Genomic DNA, 22,719 nt, shown 5'->3' with positions numbered 1-22,719 from the left:
GTAGGGTGCATTTTCAGCACCCTAGGCTATAGACAAAACTGAATAAATGTGGATTAAAATGAAAGGCACACCAGAGGCATAATTCATAAAAAATTTCTGCATATTGCCAAGTGAGATAAGTTACTATAGCGTTTAAGTGGTCTTGAAGAGAGCAACTGCTATAGTCTTAGGATATGCGGCCTCATTGTCTGTGAGGCTTGATTATAATCTTATGGAAGATTTTAACGTATTTGGAAAGTGCTGAACGGTTGGCCTAATGCTCTCTAAATATAGAGAAGCATATTGTTCTAGCTTCTCCTCTTATACATAACTATGGAAAATAATATTAGGTATATTTGTTCTTCTAGTTATATCCCTTTGAACATTGAATACAAACCTTCTCTTTAATGTAACTAATAATCCTTTGAATCAAGGCTTTTGGTGGTTTTGGCCTGAACTGGGCATAACACAGAGCATGTAAACTGTCTCGAAAGTATTGCTGAGACATTCTCTTTGGTCAGCAATCTATAATTGAGTTATTTCCAATAGGGAACTTTGTGATACACACAGTGTTTGAAAATGTCTGAAAGGAGGATATAAGATTTGTTTACAAATACCTATAAAATTCGAAACACCAATAAAATAATTAATAGAAATAAAATGTTAGAAAACACATTGTTTTAGTTAGTCTTAAATGAAGAGGAGGTTAGATAAACAAAAGTTATAATTGTACAACTCAACTACTTAAGCCTTATGGTGGTTTACAGTGAAGCACAATACTTTTTTGCTCCTTTTCTTTTAAATTTTGATCACCTATTGGACTACCATTCCTTGCACAAAAAACTGAGCTTGTTGATTTACTACAGGACATGAATTTTTAATTCAACATCAGACTATTTTTGGATGAAGCTCTTATTTTTAATTGTTTCTTTTCCACATAAAAATTAATAAAACTGTGTGATTCGTTTAAGCTGAATGACATCAACTAAGAGGAGGAGCTACATTTTTATACCCCCGCCAAAAGACCTCGATTGGAAATCTTTTGTGTTGGTAATTTTATTTAAAACAGTTTTTTTTTGTATTTTTCACCAAAATAGAATTTGTTGTACGTCGCGCAAATTGTTTCCAACTCAAAGCAAGAACTTTTTTAAAAAATGTGGCACAATTTATTTTTAGGGACTATAGTGTTTTTTCATTAGTGCAGTTGTTAATTAATTATAGCTAGCATTAGTGAGTCAACCTGTCAGAGCTAGGTTTTGTTGCTTTCGAGCAACTTAAAGCTAACTTAAACTTAAAGCAACTTAAAGCTTGCCTTAAAGCTAAGCATTAAAGCTGTTTTGACTGTTTCATAAATGGCGAGACTAATTATGTCATTCCCAGTGACCAATTAATCCTGTTTTATTTTTATACAAAGTATTACCAAGTTTCATTTTTCAAGCTCCCTAAATTTTTTGCCTGACTTTTGAAGCACTCTTTTGAAAAGATAATACAAATTTAGCTAGAAATAGTTAACAGCAGGAATTTCTACTAGTTATTTTCTAAGCTAATTTGAAGCACTGATGGACCCTCTGAAAACCACGGTTTGGTGAAATTTAATTAATATTTCGCTTACTGTGATGTCAGTTGCAGGATTCTACAAGCGAAAATTGGCGTTATTTCTCAAATGCTTAGCATAATAGTTCTTGAGGGCAGGTGGGATCACTAGATCTTGCTATTACTCTAGATCTTGTCCATAGTAAAGGCCACGCGGCTTCAATGTTTTATTGTTTTTTCCCCAGAGGCACTTCAGATGGAATAGCCCTTCAGCCCTTTTTAAGAGTGAAAATTATGTGAGGGCAACTATCCCCCCCCCAAACCTTTGTCCCCCAAAGCCATCGATAGCAATTTAATAGAGCTATTTTTCAAAAATAGTTCAAACATCAGAAAAAAAAATATGTTGTCAACACAACCCCCTATGTTCCCGGGGGCAGGTGTTGCAAGTTATGTCCTGGGGATATATATCGTTCCTATGGAAGGGATGCTCGTAGTAATATCCTGGGGACTCGTATAAACTTCAGAGAGGGCTCAATTAATTTGAAATTGAAAGTTCTAGTTCACTTTTCAAGAGTAAAAATGATCGGAGGGCAGCTAGTTTCCCCACATCCAATACAAATTCTGAGATAACCCTTTTTTTAATAGTTCAAACGTCAGATAAAAAAAACTCCGTGTTAACACAACCCTCCAGGGCCCAGGGTCACGCGTTGTTAGTTAGCCCTGGAAGACACATATGTTTTTTTTATGGAAGGAATACTTGTATTAACTTCAGAGAGGGCTCATTTGATTGGACATTGAAAGTTCTAGTTCACTTTTTAAAAATCAAAAATGATTGGAGGGCAGCTAGACCCCACATACCCTTTTTTCCCCAAATGCATTAGATGACAATTTTGAAATAGCCGTTTTCTTAAGTTCACTTTTAAAGAGTCAAAAGCAATCAGAAGGCAACTAGCCCTCCTCCCAACGCCATTTTTCCCAAATGCATCAGATAAACTTTTGATATAACCATTTTGTTAAAAATAGTTGAAAGGTCAAATAATAAACACTCTGGTGTCTAAAAAAAAACCCAAGGCCCGGGGGCACTTTAAGTTATGCACTGAGGTTATAGGCCTATACGGCTCTTATGGAAGGGATGTTCATATAAACTTCAGGGAGGCCTCATTTGATTCGAAATTGAAAGTTCTAGTTTAATTTTCAATAATAAAAATGATTGAACGACGGCTAGCCCCACCACACCCTTTATTTCCCAAATGCATTAGACAAAAATTTTGAGATAGCTGTTTTGATAAAAATAGTTCAAACATCAGATAACAAGACTGTGGTGTTGATGGAGTCCCCAGGGCCCAGGGAAAGGCGTTGCAAGTTATGCCCTGGTGCCAAAAATGGTCCTTATGGAAGGGATGCTGGTATAAACTTCAGAGAGGGTCCATTTGCTTTGAAAGTGAGAGCTCTAGTTCACTTTAAAGAGTCAAAAGAGATTGGAGGCAAACTAGTCTCTCTCCCCATGCCCTTTTTTCCCAAATGCAACATATAAAAGTTTTGATATAGCCATTTTGTTAAATATAGTTAAAAGGTCAGATAACAAAAACTCTGTTCTCGATAATCCCCCCCCCCCAGTGCTCAGGAACAGACATTTTAAGTTATGCCCTAGGGGTACATATGGTTCTTCTGGAAGGCATGCTTGTATAAACTTCAGAGGGCTCATTTGATTGGCAATTGAAAGATCTAGTTCTTTTTTTTAAGAGTCGACAGAGAGCTTTATGTTAAGGACTAGTGTTTGTTGTTGCTTTTGAGTGTTTATTTTCTTTTCTTTGTTTTCATTGTGATGGGTTTTAAATAAATATATACCTATCAAAATAACTGGAAATACTAACCAACATGGTACTGTAATTATTTACCATTGACAGAATAGCAAATCTCACCTCTTCTGTGATGTTTATCCTCCAGCTATTTTACTTCTAAAGATGTTCCACTATATATCTAAAAAAAAACTTCACATATGACTTTCAAATTTCATTTGAAAAGGAATACTTTTACTTTTAAAAGGAACACCCTTCCTTTTTTAAATTTCACTGAATAATTGTCCACAAATCTTAACAATAATAATTTTCCACTCAATAATAGTTTCACCTTTTTCATTGAGACTATCAAAAACAATATTAAATCCACTGTGCTATTCTCAAGTTTGGAATTATTTCTGCATTCTAAATGAAATGTTATCTTGTTTTCTTATTACAATTCTATATCTCTACAGGGCTCAACTGAAAATTTAACAATATTCCAAATTTTACCATGATCTTAATAATTTGGAATGATCAATATTTAACTTAAATATGGGATTTCATATTACATACCATAATCTTAACGATTTAGAATGATCAGCATTGAACAATTCAGGACAATTCCCTAAAAAGCCAACAGACAGTCATGAGTTCAAAAGGATGAAACATTTCTATGTTTGAATGTGGACAGAGCTGTTCACAATTGGTGGCGCATGGGGAAAAATCAATTGCAATACCCCCTTTCAGCTCAAATATAGGCAAAAAAAACAACAAACAAATCAAAGTAAAAAAAAATTGATCAAAGTGGACAAATCCCCAGCCGTGCTTCCCCTCAGCAGCGTTGTTCAGGTCAGATGACCCAGTTGCCACCCTCCCTCCACTTTGAACAGCTCTAGGGGGGAGTCTTTGAGCCTTTCGAGAAGGAATAAGTGCATTGTAATTCCATTTTGAATTGTGTTTTGTATTGTATTGTATAATAAACTTTTTCTTCTTCTAGGCATGGAGCAAGGATAAAGACCAAAGATTCCTATTTTATCTTTCTTATGTTACAAAATAAAAAGCCTTGTGTGAATCTAATTTTCACAATGAGTAGTATGTCCACCTTATAGCCTCTGTTTCAAGAGGATATTTCTAAAACTTGAAGTCCAGGCTACATTTGGTTTAAATCAAGTTTTTTCATATTATTGTTGATATGTTTTGATTTTGGACTTCGATATTGCAATAGTCTATAGGCTTTATATTTGTAATAAAAATCTTGGGAATCTTTAAATATCAACACTGGTAAAAATCAAGCATTTCTAAAATATGTACTGAGTTCACTTAAAATCTTGATTTCTATGATGGAACATTAGCCTCAAATTTTTAATCACAAAGCTGAGGAACATTTAAAGACTAAACTTGGGAAATTTGTTTTGAAGATTAAAACAGAAGGAATGGATTCAAGAAGGAATGGATTCAAGGGTTAAAAAACATCTTTTAGCCTTAGGGTAATACACCCTGTAGTTCAACAGCCAACCACCATTTCAACAATTAAATCACCAAAAACGATTACACAACCTATAAATTTTACTCCCCCCCCCCCTGGCGAATAAGTATGTATATTTTCTTAATTAATATGTCATAGGTTTTAGTCATCTTTTTATTAGATTTTTCAATGTGCTATGTTAATAGTAGAGCCCAGTCACAAATGTATATTAAAGGCTCAGCCCAATCTTGGAAAAACCTACTCAATTATGAAAATAGGATATTTAAGTTGGAACAAAGCATCTCAACCATGAACGGGTTTAATCACTGACAAGTTTTGTGAACAACAATAAGAATAATCATGATACAAGGGTAACTTTTGCTAAGCTCATATGTTGAAAGAAGAACTTTTCCAAGATTACAGTCATTCAATTACAGATATCTCAAGCTATGATGCATCAAAATTACTATTTTTAATGTGGCATAGATTGAATGTCTATGACTTGATAATAAATTTTCAGAAGACATTATCCTAGCTGGGTGCATTTATGTGAGCCCTAATGGCACCTACCTTATAAAAGTGAAACACAACTAAAACTATCATTGATTAACAGCCATTACCCTCAGCATTAAACATTCTGCTGAACTGATAATTATCAGATTATCAGAACCCCATAGAACCCAGGGACTTCAGCTGAGTTCCAACAACTCAATGGGCTCCATTACCTTGGCCATTCAGTATTGAGCATAGATGGTTCATATTCCTGGTCTTGCTTATGTGAACAATTTCTTCACCAAGCAGTTGATAAGCCAAGAAGATATAAAGGTGATCAGAACCCATAAAGGTTGATCTTGTCATCTGTTGATCTGTAATCGATTGGTTGTTAGCCTCCTATTGGAAATAATGACCATTCAGTTATTCTGTTTTTATTGTGCCTGAATAGTTATCTTCAACCTCAGTATTTGCCTTCAAAGTTTTATTGATTATCCAGCCACACAACATGAGCATGCATCAGTAAACTAGTCTGAGCACATCATGCATGACATTAATGAATTGTATCAATAACAGAAAATCATTCATGCATCATCTTTCATAGGCAAAATAAACTGCTTCCATTTCTCACAGAACATGTAAAGAGGAAGGCCAGAGCCTGAAAAATGTACAACAAGAGTGAGACCCAAGAATATTGCTTGAAATATATGAGAGCTTGGAGTCATGTTTCTAACCATAACTGGCAGGGTGAAAAAGCTACACTGACTGCAGAGTGGGGTCTCCAGGACCCCACTTTTAAAAATTCAAGAAAAGTTCACAACAGTTAAATACAAAATTAAATTCGCAACAATTTCAAATAGACTATATTCAGATACATCAGTTAGAAACATTAAACACAAAAATCCTTCCACTATTTGCATTTGAGCTATAAGAACTTGTCATGTTCTATACACACATTTTTGCCATAAGCCACAGGTATAGGTCTACTTGGAGTTTCTATCCTTGATTAGGGGGAAAATGATAAAAAGACCTTTATAATCATTGGAAACTGAAGAAGATGCCTGGAGGACATTCTCAGCTGAAAATGTTGTAAGGTTGTTGATCAAATAACACAGTGCTCATGAGATTGTTTGGAGGGTTGCTCTGATCCTAAGTTGCAGGTCAAAAAAGGATTGTCCAAGCTCTATCATCATAGAGCTTTAGGTAAAGACTTTTTCTTGGGGTTTTGTTAGTAGTTTTTAGCAATAGTAGTTGTAAATAAGTGAGAATAGCTAATGGCAAAATTAAAAAACTGTCCTTTACTTCCTTTTTTGCCATGTTTGCTCAGTGTCAAATTTATTTCTCTAATCTTTAAAGTTTTTTTACTTCCTAAAATCTCTCAGTTCAAGATTTAAAACTTTCTGACACAGATGTGACCAAGAAGGTATACTAAGAAGGATACAGTGAATATAATATTCTGAGTGAAAAAAAAATATATAGGCCCTATAGCTCAGGGCTTTTTATAGTAATATTTGTACTATAGCTAGATATGTCAAATCAGTTGTAGCTTGGTCACAAGATTTGATAAGGGGGAGGGTCTGCTCCAGGAATCATTGAATCCTCTATTTGCAGCTGAAATGCATACAAAATGCTGATAAAAGTCCTATTGCTTATGTTTTGGATTCACATACTAACCCATAAATATAGAACTGCCTCTATGCATGATACCATGTAAACTACTAGCTACTTTTGCTTTTCTAAATGTTAATTTTAACCACTTCCAAAAAAAATTACATAAATGTGCTGGGATTTCATTGCCTGCTGTTATTAGTCACATTAGATGTAATGCCAGCAGTACTTGTGGGACATTTATCTCGGTAAAATTCTAGTTAATTGACTTCTTGCTATCTCGGAAAGGGTTTAGGTTAGGAAAATGAAACTTTGAGGGATGGGTCTACAGGCTAAAGTATGTCCTGGGAAGGTATTTTAAAGTACCAACCTCCACTCCTTCTCCCTCTAGAGGGCCCTAAAATTTGCCTACATGACAGGTCTATACCTATTGAAATTTTGACAAAACAACATTTTACCTTAATTTTCAGTTACTAGTTGCTTTTTCTCTGCCTCTTGTCCTGAAAATGCAGTTCCTGTTATTTGAGTAGAATTTTGAGCCATATTAATGTCTTTTTCAAAATTTAGGAAATTTACTTGCATATCTTTAAAACCTTATAAAATAGGATTGAGCAAAGTTATGAAGCTGAAAACAATTTTGCTGTACTTCAATTAAGTAGAAGATCTATTCTGCAAGGTTTCACTTTTATAACACACATATTTTTAAAGGTCAGGGCCATATAGAGGGAGAAGGAGTGGAAGTAGTTGCTTCAAAATACCTTCTTGGAGGTAGTTTAGCCCCAATTATAGGCTTACATCATGAAATTTGCCCCAGAAGCAATAACTGAATATGGAAAGAGCGTAAAAGGCATTAAATGATTTATTCACTATCTTCCGAGCAAAATTACATGAATATGAATAAATTTACCCAGACAAGAACCCAAACACTTTTTTCTAAGCAAATTTAGGCCCTAAATACAATATATTTACATGTGACAAATGTTGTTGTTCTCGTAGTTACCCATAGCGTTTCGAGTGACATGGGGCTGGATAAGCATTTGCTGTTATCTTTTACCCCAGAGGTTTCTTGGATCACCCCCTCGAACGCTCAGGATTACTTGTCCGTGGGCTTGCACTTTCTAACCCCGATAAAAAAAGATTATTGAGCACAAAGGCCTTTTTTCGCGTCAACCAAAGAGACTGTTTGAGCTCAACCACTCGGTGTGGTTGAGCTCAACCGCTGTTTTTGCGTGAAACAGTGACAAACCAGGTTGTCATGAAAAGTGATTTTGCGTGAAACAATTGACTGGTTGAACTCTAATTTAACCAGAACTGTCATTGTTTTTAACCGTAGGGTTCTACCATTCATAATTGTTGGTTGACCTTTTCAGGCGTAGATTTCGAAAAGAAGAATTCGTAGGCTATAAATAAGTCTATATAAAATAAGAATTATATGCTGACAAATAGAATTCTAGCCACGCAAAAGTAAGGTTTAATTTTGTTTTTTTTTCGTATTAGGGCTATTTGGATAAATGTTGGGTTATATCCTGCAATTTGATTCACATAGGCCTTAATACAGGAAGTCAAGAGTTTGAATATGCTTTTGAAAACTTATGTAGATACTTGGAAATCTTTGTTTCATCCTTTTGATGCCCTAGACTTGACCTTAGCTTGGTAATTTGGCTTCAGAGATAAAACCTTGATGAAGCAAGACCCTAGTGGTTATAAAGCATTGTTAATCCAATTACTATTCTTACTAGATGCTTCAAGATATGTTGCATCTTTGTCAGAACTCTTTACATTTCAGCCTTACCCTATAGGGCCATGGATAAATTGTCAGGTCAAACTCTAGTTTGGCTACTATTTGCTATCTTAGAAATGGGTTAAGTCAGGAAAATAGAACTTCCAGTAATGAATCCAAAGCAAAAAATACGTAAAATTCTAGTTTAGCTAATTTTCATTATCTTGGAAAGGGAATAGGTTACAAGAATGAAACTCAGTAATTAATCCAGGGTCAAAAACACTCTGGGAAGGTACTGCCAGGCTTCTATGTCAACCCTTTTCTGATTTCTAAGTCTTAGATAATTGCTTACTCAAAAGATCTATACCTATACTATTGAAATTTTGACAAAACAAGATTTACCTTAATTTTTAATTATCAGTTTCTTTTACTCTGGCTTTAGCTCTTAAAATGCAATTCCTTTTATTTGAGTAGCATTTTAAGCCACATCAATATTTTTTTTTTCAAAATTTAGGAAATGTCTGCATATCTTTAAAACCTTATAAAGTGGATTGAGGAAAGCTGTGAAACAGTTTCTTTGTACTCCATGTAAGCAGACTTTCCCAGAACATACTTTAGCCTTTAGACCCGTCCCTGAAAGTTTTTTTTTCAATCTCACCCCCTGGTGCTCTTTTACACATTGTATAAATTGTGAAGAAATGCCTGCCCCCTTGCTAAAAGTCTTAGAAGTATCTTATATCAAAATACACCTGATACAGTTTAATTTTTTAGAGATGACACAGAATAGCATTAAAGCTGAGTATTTGCTTTGCAAGAAATGTGTCCCTTCTGTTGTAAAGCATTTTGGATAGACACTAATCTAACCATGGACATATTGCTGTTGCAAATGGTTTTGCTTAAAATGGTTTGGAAAACAAATAGCAAATGTAAATTTGCTTTTTTATCATTATTTAAGACTAGAATATCACAAAGCTATGCAATCACATTGCTTGTTGTATCTTAAGTAAATACAATCCCTGATGGAGTTTTGTTGATACCTGTCTTAAAATTAATTTGTCTAAATAAAATATATTGTTTATGGGACAGTAGAGAAAAGCAACAACCATGAATTGAGTTTTTTTCAATATTTCTTTTTTCAAATAATAGTTCTCTGGTCACATTTGTGTTCCTTGCTAAGTTGTTGGCACTCTGGTTTGGGAATCCTTTGTCCAAGGGGTACAGGTTTAATTCCTGGCATTGCTAGTGTATTTGGTTTTTACCAGCTAAGTATTCACCATGCTAGTTTGCATCTTAAGTAAAGCAATCCCTGCTGGAGCTTTGTTGACACCTGCCTTACAATAACTTGTCTAAGTAAAATACAATGTGTATTGAAGATTAGTGAAAATGGCTGTAAATCCATCTTGTTTTTTTTTCAATATTTTTTTTAATAGTTGTTCTACTCTGGTTGTAATAATGTTCTTGGCTAAGTGGAAAGCACTCTTAGTAAGAAATCCTTTGTCCATGGGGTACAGGTTTGATTCCTAGTATTGCCTGTTTATTTGTTTTAAATGGGGGTCAGTGATGTTAGACAGATCTAAACCAGCTCTAAATAGGCAAATGGAGAAATATGCAAAAGGTAAGCAGGGAGGGTGTACAAAAGCACAAGATTTCTGGCCCCCAGCCCTTAATTGCAATTCTTGGCCAAAGGGTCACAAAGTGGAAATTAGCACTGCCAGTTTAGACCTTGATGTGTCAGTGCTGCCATACTTACTTACTTGCATATTGGTGTTGAGTTTGACCACATTTTATCTTCATTACTATCTAAAATCATTTAGACATTCAGCAAACTGTCTCAAACCATAATTAGTATTGAATAGTTTTTGGGCCTTACTGACTTTCCCTTTATAGCAAAGGTTTATTGTTGTGTATAATGTAGATATTTTAAAGTAATCAATCATTAAAAAGTCCCTTTTAGTTTTATCAAGTTTTTGAGTAATAAACCTTTTTAATTACCTTAAAATATTTATTCAGGTCCTTTACTATTGGCTGCCCTTTATATTACAATAATGATTGAAATATATTGTGGCAACTAAAAATTTGGATAATCCAACCTATTTTACCATCTTAAGGTTGTTTACAAAGGTGTATGAAATATTTAAGTACTGACTTAGCTACAGAAAACCTCTAGATATAATAAAATGTAAGCAAGATGGCTCTTACTTTGACCATATCTATGGAAGCACTAATGAGAGAGTGGGCTATTTGATGCATTTGTAGGATTGATTGAGATGAGAAATGAAGTGTAGGCTTGATGAGAGATGGCTGGTGAATGTGATGAGGGATGAATGTTTTGCAAGATTTTAAAATTTTGGACAATGTCTCATGTTGACAGTAGAGTGCAGAAGTAAAATTTGGTAATTTTTTTTCTTTGTTTCTGTTATGTTAGACAATATTGAATATTCTAAAGTGAAGTTTCTTTTTTGTTTGGAATTGTGATGGCCCTAGGGCTTTAGTGCAATACAAATTACTAATGTTTATTCACTTTCTTTAAACAAACACAAGGTCTATGTCTCCTAGCTTTAACAAAGTCAAATGTAATTTTAAGACCAGGGATTTCAAAGTAGGTCAAATGAACTTCTGGTAAAAATGAGCAATTTATGAAACATCTAGATTAAAAAAAAGTCTTTTAGACAACAAAGAAGACAATTGAATAAAGAAAAGTACCTTATATCATAATTGTTGTGCACCCTTAAGATAGAAATGAACAAAGCTTCAATTAAGATTCTGTTTTGTTTAAACAGACAGAAGGGACAAACCTCCAAGCTTTGACAAATACAATCTCACTTTGTGGCTCCTATCTTTTCAAAGGGGACTTTCTTTGGATTTTTTCTATCCAACTAAAACTGAAAAGGACAGCATGATATACAAGTGACTTTCCAATTACCCTACATAGCAAGAGAAAATCATTAAGTTAGGCTATGCTTTATCTGAATCCCCCTCCCAATGTGCAGAAATATGGCTCAAATTTCATATTTTCAATGCATTTAACCTCCTGTCACCTGTTTTTCTAGTTATTGTTTGTCACATTTGTTTAATTTACAGCTACATGGGATGAAGTTAGAGAGACAGATTGACAAAACAAATGGAAAATAGGAAATTTCAGCAATACATTTTTATATTGGGAGGATTGAGGGGTAAAGTAGAGCAAAGTTGAATATAAAATGTGTTACCAGCTATTATTCTAAAAATTATGAAGCATGAATTTTTTTTTTATTATGTTTCTTTCTCTTCAGGTCCTTCTCTAGGGCTTTACCAAATCAAACATTCTATGCCCAGAAAAATTAGCAACAAGGTATAGTCTATATACAAAGGCTTATGTTATTTAACTATGAATATGGAATTTATATGGCAATCAGGAACTGGATACAGGCTAAAGCAAGTAAAAAAGAAAGAAAAAACTTCCCTAGTTAGCTCAGGAGACTTTTAATAGATTACTCTTCAGATAATTGCCTATGATACATAATTTAAATATTTACCCCTGTACAGTAGGGCGTTAAAACAATCTATCACAATGTAAGATACAGTATATTTAGATATGATGCTGATTTACAAATTCCAGGATTCTTTGTTGTAGTTTTCATAATTTTGTTGATAAAGTTTTATATATTCATCATATTTTATTTTATGTCATTAACATTAGCCAAACTAAACTTCTCAATAGAACTTGAATGTGGTGGCTATAATGCACAAGTACTGCAAAAATCTTAAAACACATTATGTGTTATGGTAACTGTTCAGTGAGAAAAAAACTATTTGCCTAGTTTAGCTTAATTTGTTATATTTTTGTGCTTATCAGAAATATTTTGTTAATTTTAGGCAGATGTCCCCCCTCAAAAAATTCTTAAACATTTGCTGGTTTATACTTAACTAGTATTCTACTGAAAACAAAAATTAATATATATTTTGTATTGAAGAAATATAAAGTCCTTTGGATTTTTTTTTTATTAAGATTAAGCAGTTTGCTACTTTCTTTTGTTAGGCTAAGCCTGTAATAGTGCTTTATTGTGAAGAGCCAAAATTTGTAGGGATTGCAAAGGCTAGCCAGAACAATATGTTATTACAAATTATTAGGTTAAACTTCTGTTTGGTAAAATTCTATTTTAGATAAATTTGTATTATCTTGAAAAAGGTTTACGTTAGGAAAATGAGGAAACTTTCAGGATATACATTTCCCTATATTTAAATACAAAACACTGATATGGCTTAAAATTCTACTCAAATAACAAGAATTGCATTTTCAGAGCTAAAACCAGAGAAACAGAAACTGCTAGCTGAAAATTAAGGTAAGATGTTGTTTTACCAAAATTTTAATAGTTACAGACCAGTCCAATACGCAAAATTCCAAGATTTAAAAACAGAAGAGGGTTATCACATAAGCTTAGCAATAGCTTCTCAGAGTATGTTTTTAGCTATGGATTAATCACTGAAAGTTTCATTCACCTAACATAACCCTATTCAAAGATAGCAAAAAGTAGCTAAACTGGAATTTGACTGGAAATTTAATCTATAGCCTGGTAGGCTAGTAGAATTCCAAATCAAAACAAAAAGAAGTCAAACTAGAATTTTATCCTCTGTTTAGGGTAGCTCAACAAAGCTAAAGTCTTATCATTTAGGACTTTTTTATAGATAATTTTGCTTTTACAGTATGAATACAACATTTTCCAATATATTACCTGAACAATTTAACCAAAGATTCCACTAATTCAGACCCTTCCTATCTTTTCAAATATACCAGAGAGTATGCTAGATCATTTTTCAATTCTCTCTGACCTCAAACTAATGTGAAATATGTCAAATCCGGAGGAAATTAAGCCAGTGCTAAATCATTTAATTATAATAGAATGACACTCTTGACACTTTACGGATGTTTTATGTTTGAAATTTTTTGCCCAAACCGACAAGTAAAAAGAGTGTTTTCGCGAACCAGTTTTGTTTGAGCTCAACCATATGTAATTTTTTTCCGTTTTTGCGTTAAACATACAAGCTGGTTAAACCAAAGCTGTCATTGGTTAAACCAGCTGGTTGACGCGAAAAAAGGCCTCAAATGACGTCAATGTTGCATGTTTTTTTAAATGGGTAAACATGTGAAATCGTCAAGTCTAGAGGAAAAAACCTTTAAAATACATTAATGGGACCAGACTATAAGTTCTTACGAGAGGAAGAAAAGATTAACGGTTGGATGTAAAATCTTTGCTTCAAGTTTATAATTTTATATGATTACTTGTGATTCTCTAGAATTCATTGATACTTTTGTGTTTTAAAACTTTTTGACAATTGTACAATATAAGTTGAAGTGAATTTGGGAAGGATGAATAATTTGCCAGACCCCCAGGGGGGTCAGGGACAATTTGTGCCAATTAACCCTTATTATAATGGAAAGCAAAGGATGTTGAACTGGGCTCAGCCTTATCAGCTGAGTCATGGGCAGTATGGACATCCACAAGGCTGGCCTAACCAGTATCAGGGCCAATCTTCCTATAGCCATGGCTATGCTTCAGCACCATCAAATTGTATCAATGTTCAGCAAAACTCAGTGATCCAACAAGAAAAAGTAAACAACCCCCCATGTTACAACGTGCCTATAGCTAATAGATTTACTCCATTAAGTTCAGAACAATTCCCAGCACTGTCATGTGAAAGTGATGATGAGATTAGGGCAGTTGCAAACCCATATGATGTGGAAGGAGCCAAAAGACAAACAGAAATGCCAAGGCTTGGTCAAATCCAGAATTTTGGCCGTAAAAGAAGAGATGTTTCCCCAGGTTCTAATAAATCCTATATTCTGGAGACAAAAAGACAGAATATTGATAAACTACCCAAACAGGAGTTTTCAAATGTTAACATTCCCACAGCAGAACAATTTACCACCAAGGTTGAAATCGAAGTGATTAATAAAGGGGAAGTTTTACCACCTGACTTTGACCTGGTAAAGTTTTTTAAAGTATTGCTTACAAGCCACAAGTTTGAGTTTGATGTTATGAGAGGCAGGTCTGTAATGACTGTATACCTTCAAATGAGGATGCAAAAAACATAATTCTGAACATTGAAAAAATTGGTGACATTAAGGTATCAGCAAAATTGAAAGTGCCCCTTGTGAGAGGAATAGTAAAGGGAGTTCCTCTTAACTTAACAACAGGAGATATAATGGAGTGCCTACAAAGTGCAATGATAATACCTGACATAGTGAGACAAAAAAGGTTCAACAGGGAAACAAGAAAACTAGAAGACAGTTTTGCAGTAATGGTGACATTTGAAAGTGACAAATTACCTCCAAACATTTGGTTTTGTGGGAGGAAAAGAGAAGTACATGTGTACCATCTTAGAATCATGCAGTGTCACAAATGCCAGAAGTATGGCCACCTGCAAAAGGATTGTAGAGCCAAGGAACTAGTGTGTCTACATTGTTCAAATAAACATTCATCAGACAAATGTCCTTTGAAAAGTGAAATTTCCCCAGATAGACCAAGGGCTTATTCTTGTGCCAACTGTAGAGGAAATCATGCATCCACTTCGTTTGCTTGTCCAGTGAGGAAACAAAATCGTGAAATACTACAAGTGGCAGAATCTTATCAAATGGGTTACAGGATGGCCCAAGTAACTTATAAGAGCTATGCAGATGCAGCTAACAGGACAAATTTGAAAAGTCTGGCACCAAACAATTTTAGTTCAGCCAACAGTGTTGAACAAATAAGAAAGGTTACAAAACAAGAAACTGCAGAAAAAATGGTAATAGGCTTACTCTGTAAAGCCGAATTGTTGGAAATGAGCAAGATATCATTATCTGAGCGAATTGAAAGACTTTGCAGATTGGTAGAAGAATTAGAGTTAGGGTGTCTCAATCAACAAAAGATTGCCAGTGTTTGTAATATGAATGGAATAATTGAAAATGCCCAAAATGAACCTTAAAATTTTATCATGGAATGCCCAATCAGTAATGAAAGAGAAAAAAGACCTAATATTACAATATTGTCAGGAGAATGAAATTGATGTAATATGCATACAAGAGACATGGTTGCAGCCATACATAAATCTGACTTTTAAAGGATATAATATGATAAGAAAAGACAGATCAGAAGGTACAAAAGGTGGAGTACTGACCTGCGTGAAAAAGCATTTACATTTTACTGAATGGGAGATTGAATTGCAGGATCATCCAGATTATAAAGCTGAAATCAATGGCTGCAGGATACTTCAACAAGATGGATCAACCATTAACATTATAAATGTATACAATGCAAATGGCAACAATAGTGAAATTGGTGGCATTATTGATGAGTTATCAAAGAATATTCCTACTAATGAAGGGCTGATCATAACAGGTGATTTTAATGCACACAGCAAGGTTTGGTGCAAATGCGATATTGTGAACTCATCTGGAAGGATTATGGAGGACTTTCTGTTACAATCTCCAATTTGCCTGGCCACTCCTAATGGATTGCCAACCCGTAAAAATCATTTCACTGGTGGTCACACTACAATTGACCTAACATTTGCTAGCCCTAATTTAGCCACAAGGACTACTGTTACAATTCCAGATCATACATTGCTATTTAGTGATCATTCCCCCATAATAATCTACATTGAGGGTCATAATAAGAGTAGTAGTCCAGCCCAATTGGAAAGCACAAGCACCCCTCACTTCAGATTGAAAAAAGCAAATTGGCTTAAGTATAGAGAACAGCTTGAAAACATATCAATTCAGGTATTAGTGGAAGCAGAAACATTGATTGACGATAAAATCCATGTATTTCAAAGCAATATATTAACAGCAGCTAAGAAAGCTATTCCACTAAAAGGTAACTCAAAAAGGACTCACAAAAATAACATTTGGTGGAATACAGAATGTGAAGAAGCAAAGAAGGACTATGTGAAAAATGAAAGAATTTATGCCATAGCAACAACTGTAGAAAATCTGATTAATGTCAAACGATCCTATGCAAGGTTTAAGAGAACAGTGTCCATAGCAAAAAAGAGCAGTATTAGAGAGTTTCTTGAAAATCTAAATTTCAGAAGACCAGCAGCTAAAGTTTACGGGTTTATACGCAGGATGCAAAACAAACAGCCAAACAAAACAAGCAACCCACCTCTAGTTTATGAAAATGTAATTCTGGCAAGTGATCTGGACAAAGCTAATGCAAGCGTCAAACATATGGAAAAAATAATTGGAAAGGAGGATCCAGATGAAGAAGCAGTATCAAGAATGGCAGCAAAAGTGAAACGGCTGACTAATAAAGACCAGCAAGAACCATACAATCAGCCTTTCTCCTTAGTGGAAATAGAGGATATCATCAGGAATTTGCCAAATACAGCCCCTGGTGCAGATATGGTGTATCCCCAACTAGTTAAAAATCTCCCACAAGAATGGGTAGAAGTGCTGTTAGAAATAATAAATATTGCCTGGAAGAGTGGATGTTTCCCAAAAGTGTGGAAGGCGGGACTAGCAGTGATGATTCCCAAACCAGGTAAAGACACTTCAAAGATCGAAAACCACAGATTTATTACTTTATTACCCGTGTTAGGCAAAGTTTATGAAAGACTTGTAAAGAAAAGGCTAAACTGGGAAGTGGAAAAAAGAAAAATACTTAAAGATGTGCAGTGTGGGTTTAGGAGAAACAAGAGTACTATTGATAACCTGGTTTGTTTTCAAAGAGATGCTGCCTATACTTTACAAAACGGGTTGGTAATGATAGCTGTCTTCCTAGATGTTGATGGTGCATTTGATAATTTGGTACACAGACAGATATTACTGGGACTAATTGAGGCGGGGATCCGTGGAAGAATGCTAATGTTTACGAAAAATTATCTAGAAGATCGTGAAGTGCATGTTAGGGTGGGAAACACCATCTCCAGCCATTTCACCAAAAGAAAAAGGGGAGTCCCTCAGGGATCAGCTTTGGGTCCAGATTATTATAATCTGGGTGAACACAACATACCTTTAGATGATGGTGATTCTAGTGCAGGAATTTTTGCAGATGACAATAACCTGTGGGCAGTTGGAAGAACAATTGAAGATGTTGTGCCAGTAATAAAATTCGTTCTTGAACAGCTTGAAATTTGGGCAAGTGACATTGATTTAAGCTTTTCGGCTCACAAAACAAAAGCCATGCTTATCACAAGAAAGAAGTCTATAGAAGTGCCATCTTTAATCCTAAATAAAATGCCCATCGAATTTGTGGACCAAATAAAGTTTCTGGGATGCATAATTGAAAAACGTTTGAACTGGAATTTACACATTGAAAGCATTAAAGCAGCCTGCATTAGGAGAATCAACATAATGAAGACACTAACAGCCATCACATGGGGAAGCAAAGCTGACTTTCTAATTAAGTTTTACACAACATATATCAGGTCAAAGTTAGAATATGCAGCAGTTGTATATCACCCTGCAAATCAATCATCCCTTAAAAAGCTAAATGTTATACAAAATACAGCATTGAGGATTGCATTTGGAGCTAGGAAAACGACCCCGGTTTCATTCATGTTGGCAGAAAAGGGCCTGGATGATCTCGAAACTAGAAGGAACACTGTTACACTAAAATATTTAGCAAAAGTATGGGGGTCAGATGAAACAAATCCAGTGAAATCAAGGATTGTAAAACGAGGTCTGCATACAACTGCAAACAAACACAGAAAGCAGAACCAATTAAACTTCCTTGAAAGGTCCATTCAAATATGTGCTCAATTTGACTTAGAACTAAAGATCACAGAAATGTTACGTGTTCCAGACATGGACTTACCTTCACCATGGGAGTGTTGCAAAATAAAATGCTCAATGGTCATGGAGAAAAAAGAAAACTTGGACTTCGCCACTAGCTTCAAGTTGCTGATTGAAGAAGCATTTAGGGATTTCCTTGATATTTATACGGATGGATCCAAAGTAGATGACTGTAGTCCAGTTGGAACTGCATTTGTTATACCAAAAAAGAAAATTACAGCACAGTATAAGTTACCCAAACAAACGTCGATCTTTCAAGCTGAAGTTATAGCAATAAAGAAAGCAGTAATATATACAAAAGAAAATCTGAAAGAATATCCTAAAGTATTGATTTGCTCTGATTCGAAGAGTGCACTGGAAGCACTCACCAACATAAGTAGAAGTGGGACACGGTCAAGGGAAGTGGCCAGTTGCTATAAAGAATTAGTCACAATACCCACAGGTCAAGAAATCGTTTTACAGTGGGTTCCAGCTCATGTTGATATACATGGAAATGATATAGCTGACCGAGCTGCAAAAGATGGCACCACTATTGAGGACCCCTTCACATGTTGTGAAACTCCAATTCAGATTATGATGATTGAGGAGGTTATAAAAAAGCAGCAGCAATACTATTTTGAAGAAAGTCGTAACCTCTCGGGAAATTGGTTTACAACACGAAAAACAAGAAGGAAGTCAGAACTGAAAATCTACAGGAATCTGACTAGAAGAGAAGGAACCATAGCTTTTCGTCTAAGGTCCAGTCATGCAGGTACTCATTCATACCTTGCAAGATTTTATGGAGATGATAATATCTGTGATCACTGTGACAGTGAAGAGACAGTTGAACATATTTTAATTGATTGTGATCATTATATGCATCAGAGAAGACACATAGAATCATTCTTCAAGGAACAAAAGGAAAATATTTCAGTAAATTTACTACTTGGTGGTTTCTTAAGTGATGAACTAAATACCACAGTCATACGCTTAGTAGTGCAATTCTTAGAAAAAATTGGATGTGACAAGAGGATGTAATTAAAGACGCTGGGAATCATTTAATTTCCAGCGTAGCAAGCAAATATTCGAAGAATATAGAGAGAGGACCTGAGTGACCATGTAGTCAAGAGGGGTCCGAAATTCATCTCATCATCGTCAAGTCTAGAGAAAAGACAAGGAAACTGTAAATAGTGGAAATAATCTTAGCTTTTCAGAGACCTGTAAGTAATCTTATGCATATTCATTAGGATCTAAAGGGTTTTTGGTGTTCTAGGCCCGTCTTGCATAGGCTAAGCTTCATAAGGAGTCAGAAGAAAAGTTTTTTGGTTATTAAAAAGGTTGGTTCTTAGGAAGGCAGCTATCACATTTGTGAGTTAGTCAAATATTACTATATCAAACAGGCCTAGTTTCTAAACCATCGTATAATTTTTAGTAAAAAAAAAATAGAATGATTAGGCCAATACCTATAGCCTTTTATATAGTCTATATTTGTTGAGATTGCTATTTAAACTGGATTTTTAAGGTAAAGTAGGGGTAAAATTTTACTTTAGCTACTTTTGGCTATCTTTGAGAGAGGTTAGGCTAGGAAAATGAAACTTTCAGGGATGTGTCTACAGGCTAAAGTATGTCCCAGGAAGGTATTTTAAAGTACCTACTTCTACTTTTTTTTCCCTCTAGAGAGTCCTGAAATTTTTGGGTGCCTTATTTTTTGGTTATCAGTTTCTTATTCTCTGGCCTTAGTTCTGAAAAGACAATTTCTGTTGATTGAGCAGAACTTTAAGCCATAACCCTGGTTTTTTCTAATTTTAGAAATAATTTTTTATGCAAGCTCTTTATAGGTTAAATATATGGCTTATATTATTTATTCTCCATGAATTTTTGTTTTATTTGATTTCATTGATGTCAGTTGCTTTCTGTTAAAAATACATTAATTTTTTTACATCAAGCTTCTTCTTTTGTGAAAAAATTTGAACTGTTTTCTTTTTATATGTTGTATAAGATGTAAAGGAATACCTGGCCCTTCATTTCATAGATTCAACTAAAAGTCTTTGAGACATCTTATATCAAAATACATCTGACACATTTTAATGTTTTTTTTTAGATGACATAGGACACCATTAAAGTTTTGCATTTGCTTTGCTAAAAATTGTCTTTAAAGTACCAAGTTAAGAGAGTTATGTTAATATTCTTCTTGCTGATCAGTATAATTGTTTTTAAAATGCCTTCTGTTTAAAGCATTTCAGAGAGATTCTGAGCCAACCATGGGTATATTGTTGTCACAAATGATTTTTCTCAAATGGGCTGGTGAAAAACAAATAGAACATATAATTCTCTTTTTTTATTATTTCAAGACTAGAATATCACAAAACTAAGCATTCATAATGCTGATTGTATCTTAAGTAAATAAAATCCCTGATGGAGTTTTGTTGATACCTGTCTTAAAATTTATTTGTCTAAATAAAATACATATTGTTTGTGGGCAGCAGTGAAAAATGGGAACAACTATGACTTGAGTTGTTTTTTTTTCAATATTTTCTTTTTCCAAATAATTTTTGTTCTCTGGTGACATTTGTGTTCCTTCCTAAGTGTCTGGCACTCTAGGTTGAGAATCCTTTATCCAAAGGGCACAGGTTTAATTCCTGGCATTAGCAGTTTATTTGGTTTGGGACAAAGGTCAGTGATGTGACTCTGTAAGATCAGCCAGAATTGACTCAAACTTAACAGGTTACCCAGAGAAATCTGGGGTCAGTAAGCAGGAAGGGCATGCAAAAGCATAGGATGACTGGCTCCTAGCTTCCTATTCCACTTCCTGGCTAAAGGACCGCCTGGTCCTTTACTGGGCTTCTGACTTAGCCATATAATCTTTCTTTTAAACCCATTAAATATAAGTACAAAGGAAGAAATGCCAGTAAGGTGGTCCTTCCTTTTCAATTAATTGTTGATGTACAGACAAGAGTGTAGGTCATAAGAGGTGGCTGGTGAATGTTTTGCAAGGTTTTAAAAATTTAGGGCAATTGCCTGGTTTGGCAACTGAGCACAAAAGTAAAATTTTGTGAATGGTTTTTCTTCGTGAATGTTATATTTATGTAATGTCAAGCATTTTAAAGTTAATATTCATTGTTTTGTTTTAATTGCCACGGCCCTAAGACTTTATTGTATTAAAACCTACTTATGTCCATCCATTTTCTTTTAAACAGAGAGGAGTTCTATGTTTCGTAGCTTCAATAAATTTATATGCAATTTTGAGACTAGGTTTACGAAGTTGGTCAAAACTTGCAAATGGAACTGTGGTATGACTAATTAATTGGTAAGAAATGTATATCAATTTACAGATTTAAAAAATCATGTAGAAAACAAACAAGACAAATAAATAAAAGTATCCCTTTACAACCATTTAATGAAGTGTAACAAATGTAGATCATCCCTTAGATTAAAATGAACAAAGCTTCAATTATGAATCTGTTTTCTTTAAACAGACTGAAGGGGCAAACCTCCAAGCTATGACAAATTCAATCTCACTTTTGGTCTCTTTCCTTTTCAATGGGAACTTTCTTTGAATTTTTTTCAACCAAGTAAAAACAGTAGGGACAGGATCAGGTGTAAGTGATCTTCCACTTAGCGTACATACCCAGGGGAAAATCATGCAGCTATACTAATAATTGGTATTTTTTAGTTCATATTTTTGATTTACAAATAAAGTGGACATACCCCTTGATCCCTTTTTTATGTTCTTTAAACAACATAATAAGTGCTTCAATTGCAAGTTTTTGAGCTCTTGAAAATGACCAAAATATACCCAAATAGTTTTTGGGTATAAAAAAGCTTAAAACATTGGCATCAAACTTACTGTTTCATTATTAATCCATTTTTTAAATGTTGTATAATCTATGAGCACTGATTTTCCACAATTAAGTTGGATTAATAAATTATAAATAGGGGTTAGACTGGGATAAGTGGAAATCCAATTGGAGAAGTAAAAGAACACGGGGTCTATTTCTGAGAAATTTCTGATACGAGACCGCACAGCAAGGGAGGCGAAAATGCGCCAGTGGCACATTTCCGCTAGATATTTTTTGTGTGGAGTGCGAAATTCAGGTGCAAACAAAAAAAAACAAAATAACAAAACATTGGTGTCAGAAGCAATATTATTAGATGGGTGCAAACTATGTGCATTTTGCTTTTTAGAAAGCTAGAACTGAAAATTGAAAAATTCAGTCTTTACTGACAGATTACCATGCCAGATTCCAAAATTAGAAACAGGAAAACATTTTTTGACAGCTTACATGTACTTTTGTCGTTTTAATTTTCCGTTATAATTCCCTTTGTAAGATTCAGGGTAATAAGAGGGTGGATACTGCCTCCACACCTCGTATTTTCCTGAAATGCATGTGATCGAAATTTTGAGATG

The 22,719-nt window shown here is 34.5% G+C and overlaps 1 protein-coding gene and 1 long non-coding RNA gene across 16 annotated transcripts in view; one reads left to right on the top strand and one right to left on the bottom strand.

The window, feature by feature from the left end:
- Window positions 1–4,428, top strand: part of LOC136025374 (uncharacterized) — a 110,331-nt gene extending 105,903 nt beyond the window's left edge. For both annotated transcript variants that reach the window (XR_010617080.1, XR_010617081.1), the window contains one exon: window positions 4,291–4,428. This is a non-coding gene — a long non-coding RNA (uncharacterized LOC136025374). The remainder of the gene's footprint in view (window positions 1–4,290) is intronic.
- Window positions 1–7,905, bottom strand: part of LOC136025372 (putative methyltransferase DDB_G0268948) — a 31,359-nt gene extending 23,454 nt beyond the window's left edge. The window contains exons 1-3 of one of the 14 annotated variants that reach the window (XM_065701339.1): window positions 7,828–7,905; window positions 3,435–3,492; window positions 377–562 (exon numbers count right to left, since the gene is read on the bottom strand). In XM_065701339.1, the coding sequence (XP_065557411.1) occupies window positions 377–487 (111 nt within the window). In that variant the 5' untranslated portion in view covers window positions 488–562; window positions 3,435–3,492; window positions 7,828–7,905. Of the gene's footprint in view, window positions 1–376; window positions 563–3,386; window positions 3,493–5,483; window positions 5,909–7,316; window positions 7,563–7,653; window positions 7,731–7,765 lie in introns of those variants that run through there. The other 13 variants (XM_065701346.1, XM_065701337.1, XM_065701342.1 and 10 more) reach the window with 13 other exon arrangements.
- Between the last annotated feature and the right edge of the window lie 14,814 nt (window positions 7,906–22,719).

The sequence above is a fragment of the Artemia franciscana genome, chromosome 3 (assembly GCF_032884065.1).
Source record: "Artemia franciscana chromosome 3, ASM3288406v1, whole genome shotgun sequence".
Taxonomy (NCBI): Eukaryota; Metazoa; Arthropoda; class Branchiopoda; order Anostraca; family Artemiidae; genus Artemia; species Artemia franciscana.
Note: the sequence above shows the minus strand (reverse complement) of the source record. Positions and strands in the feature narration are given on the sequence as shown.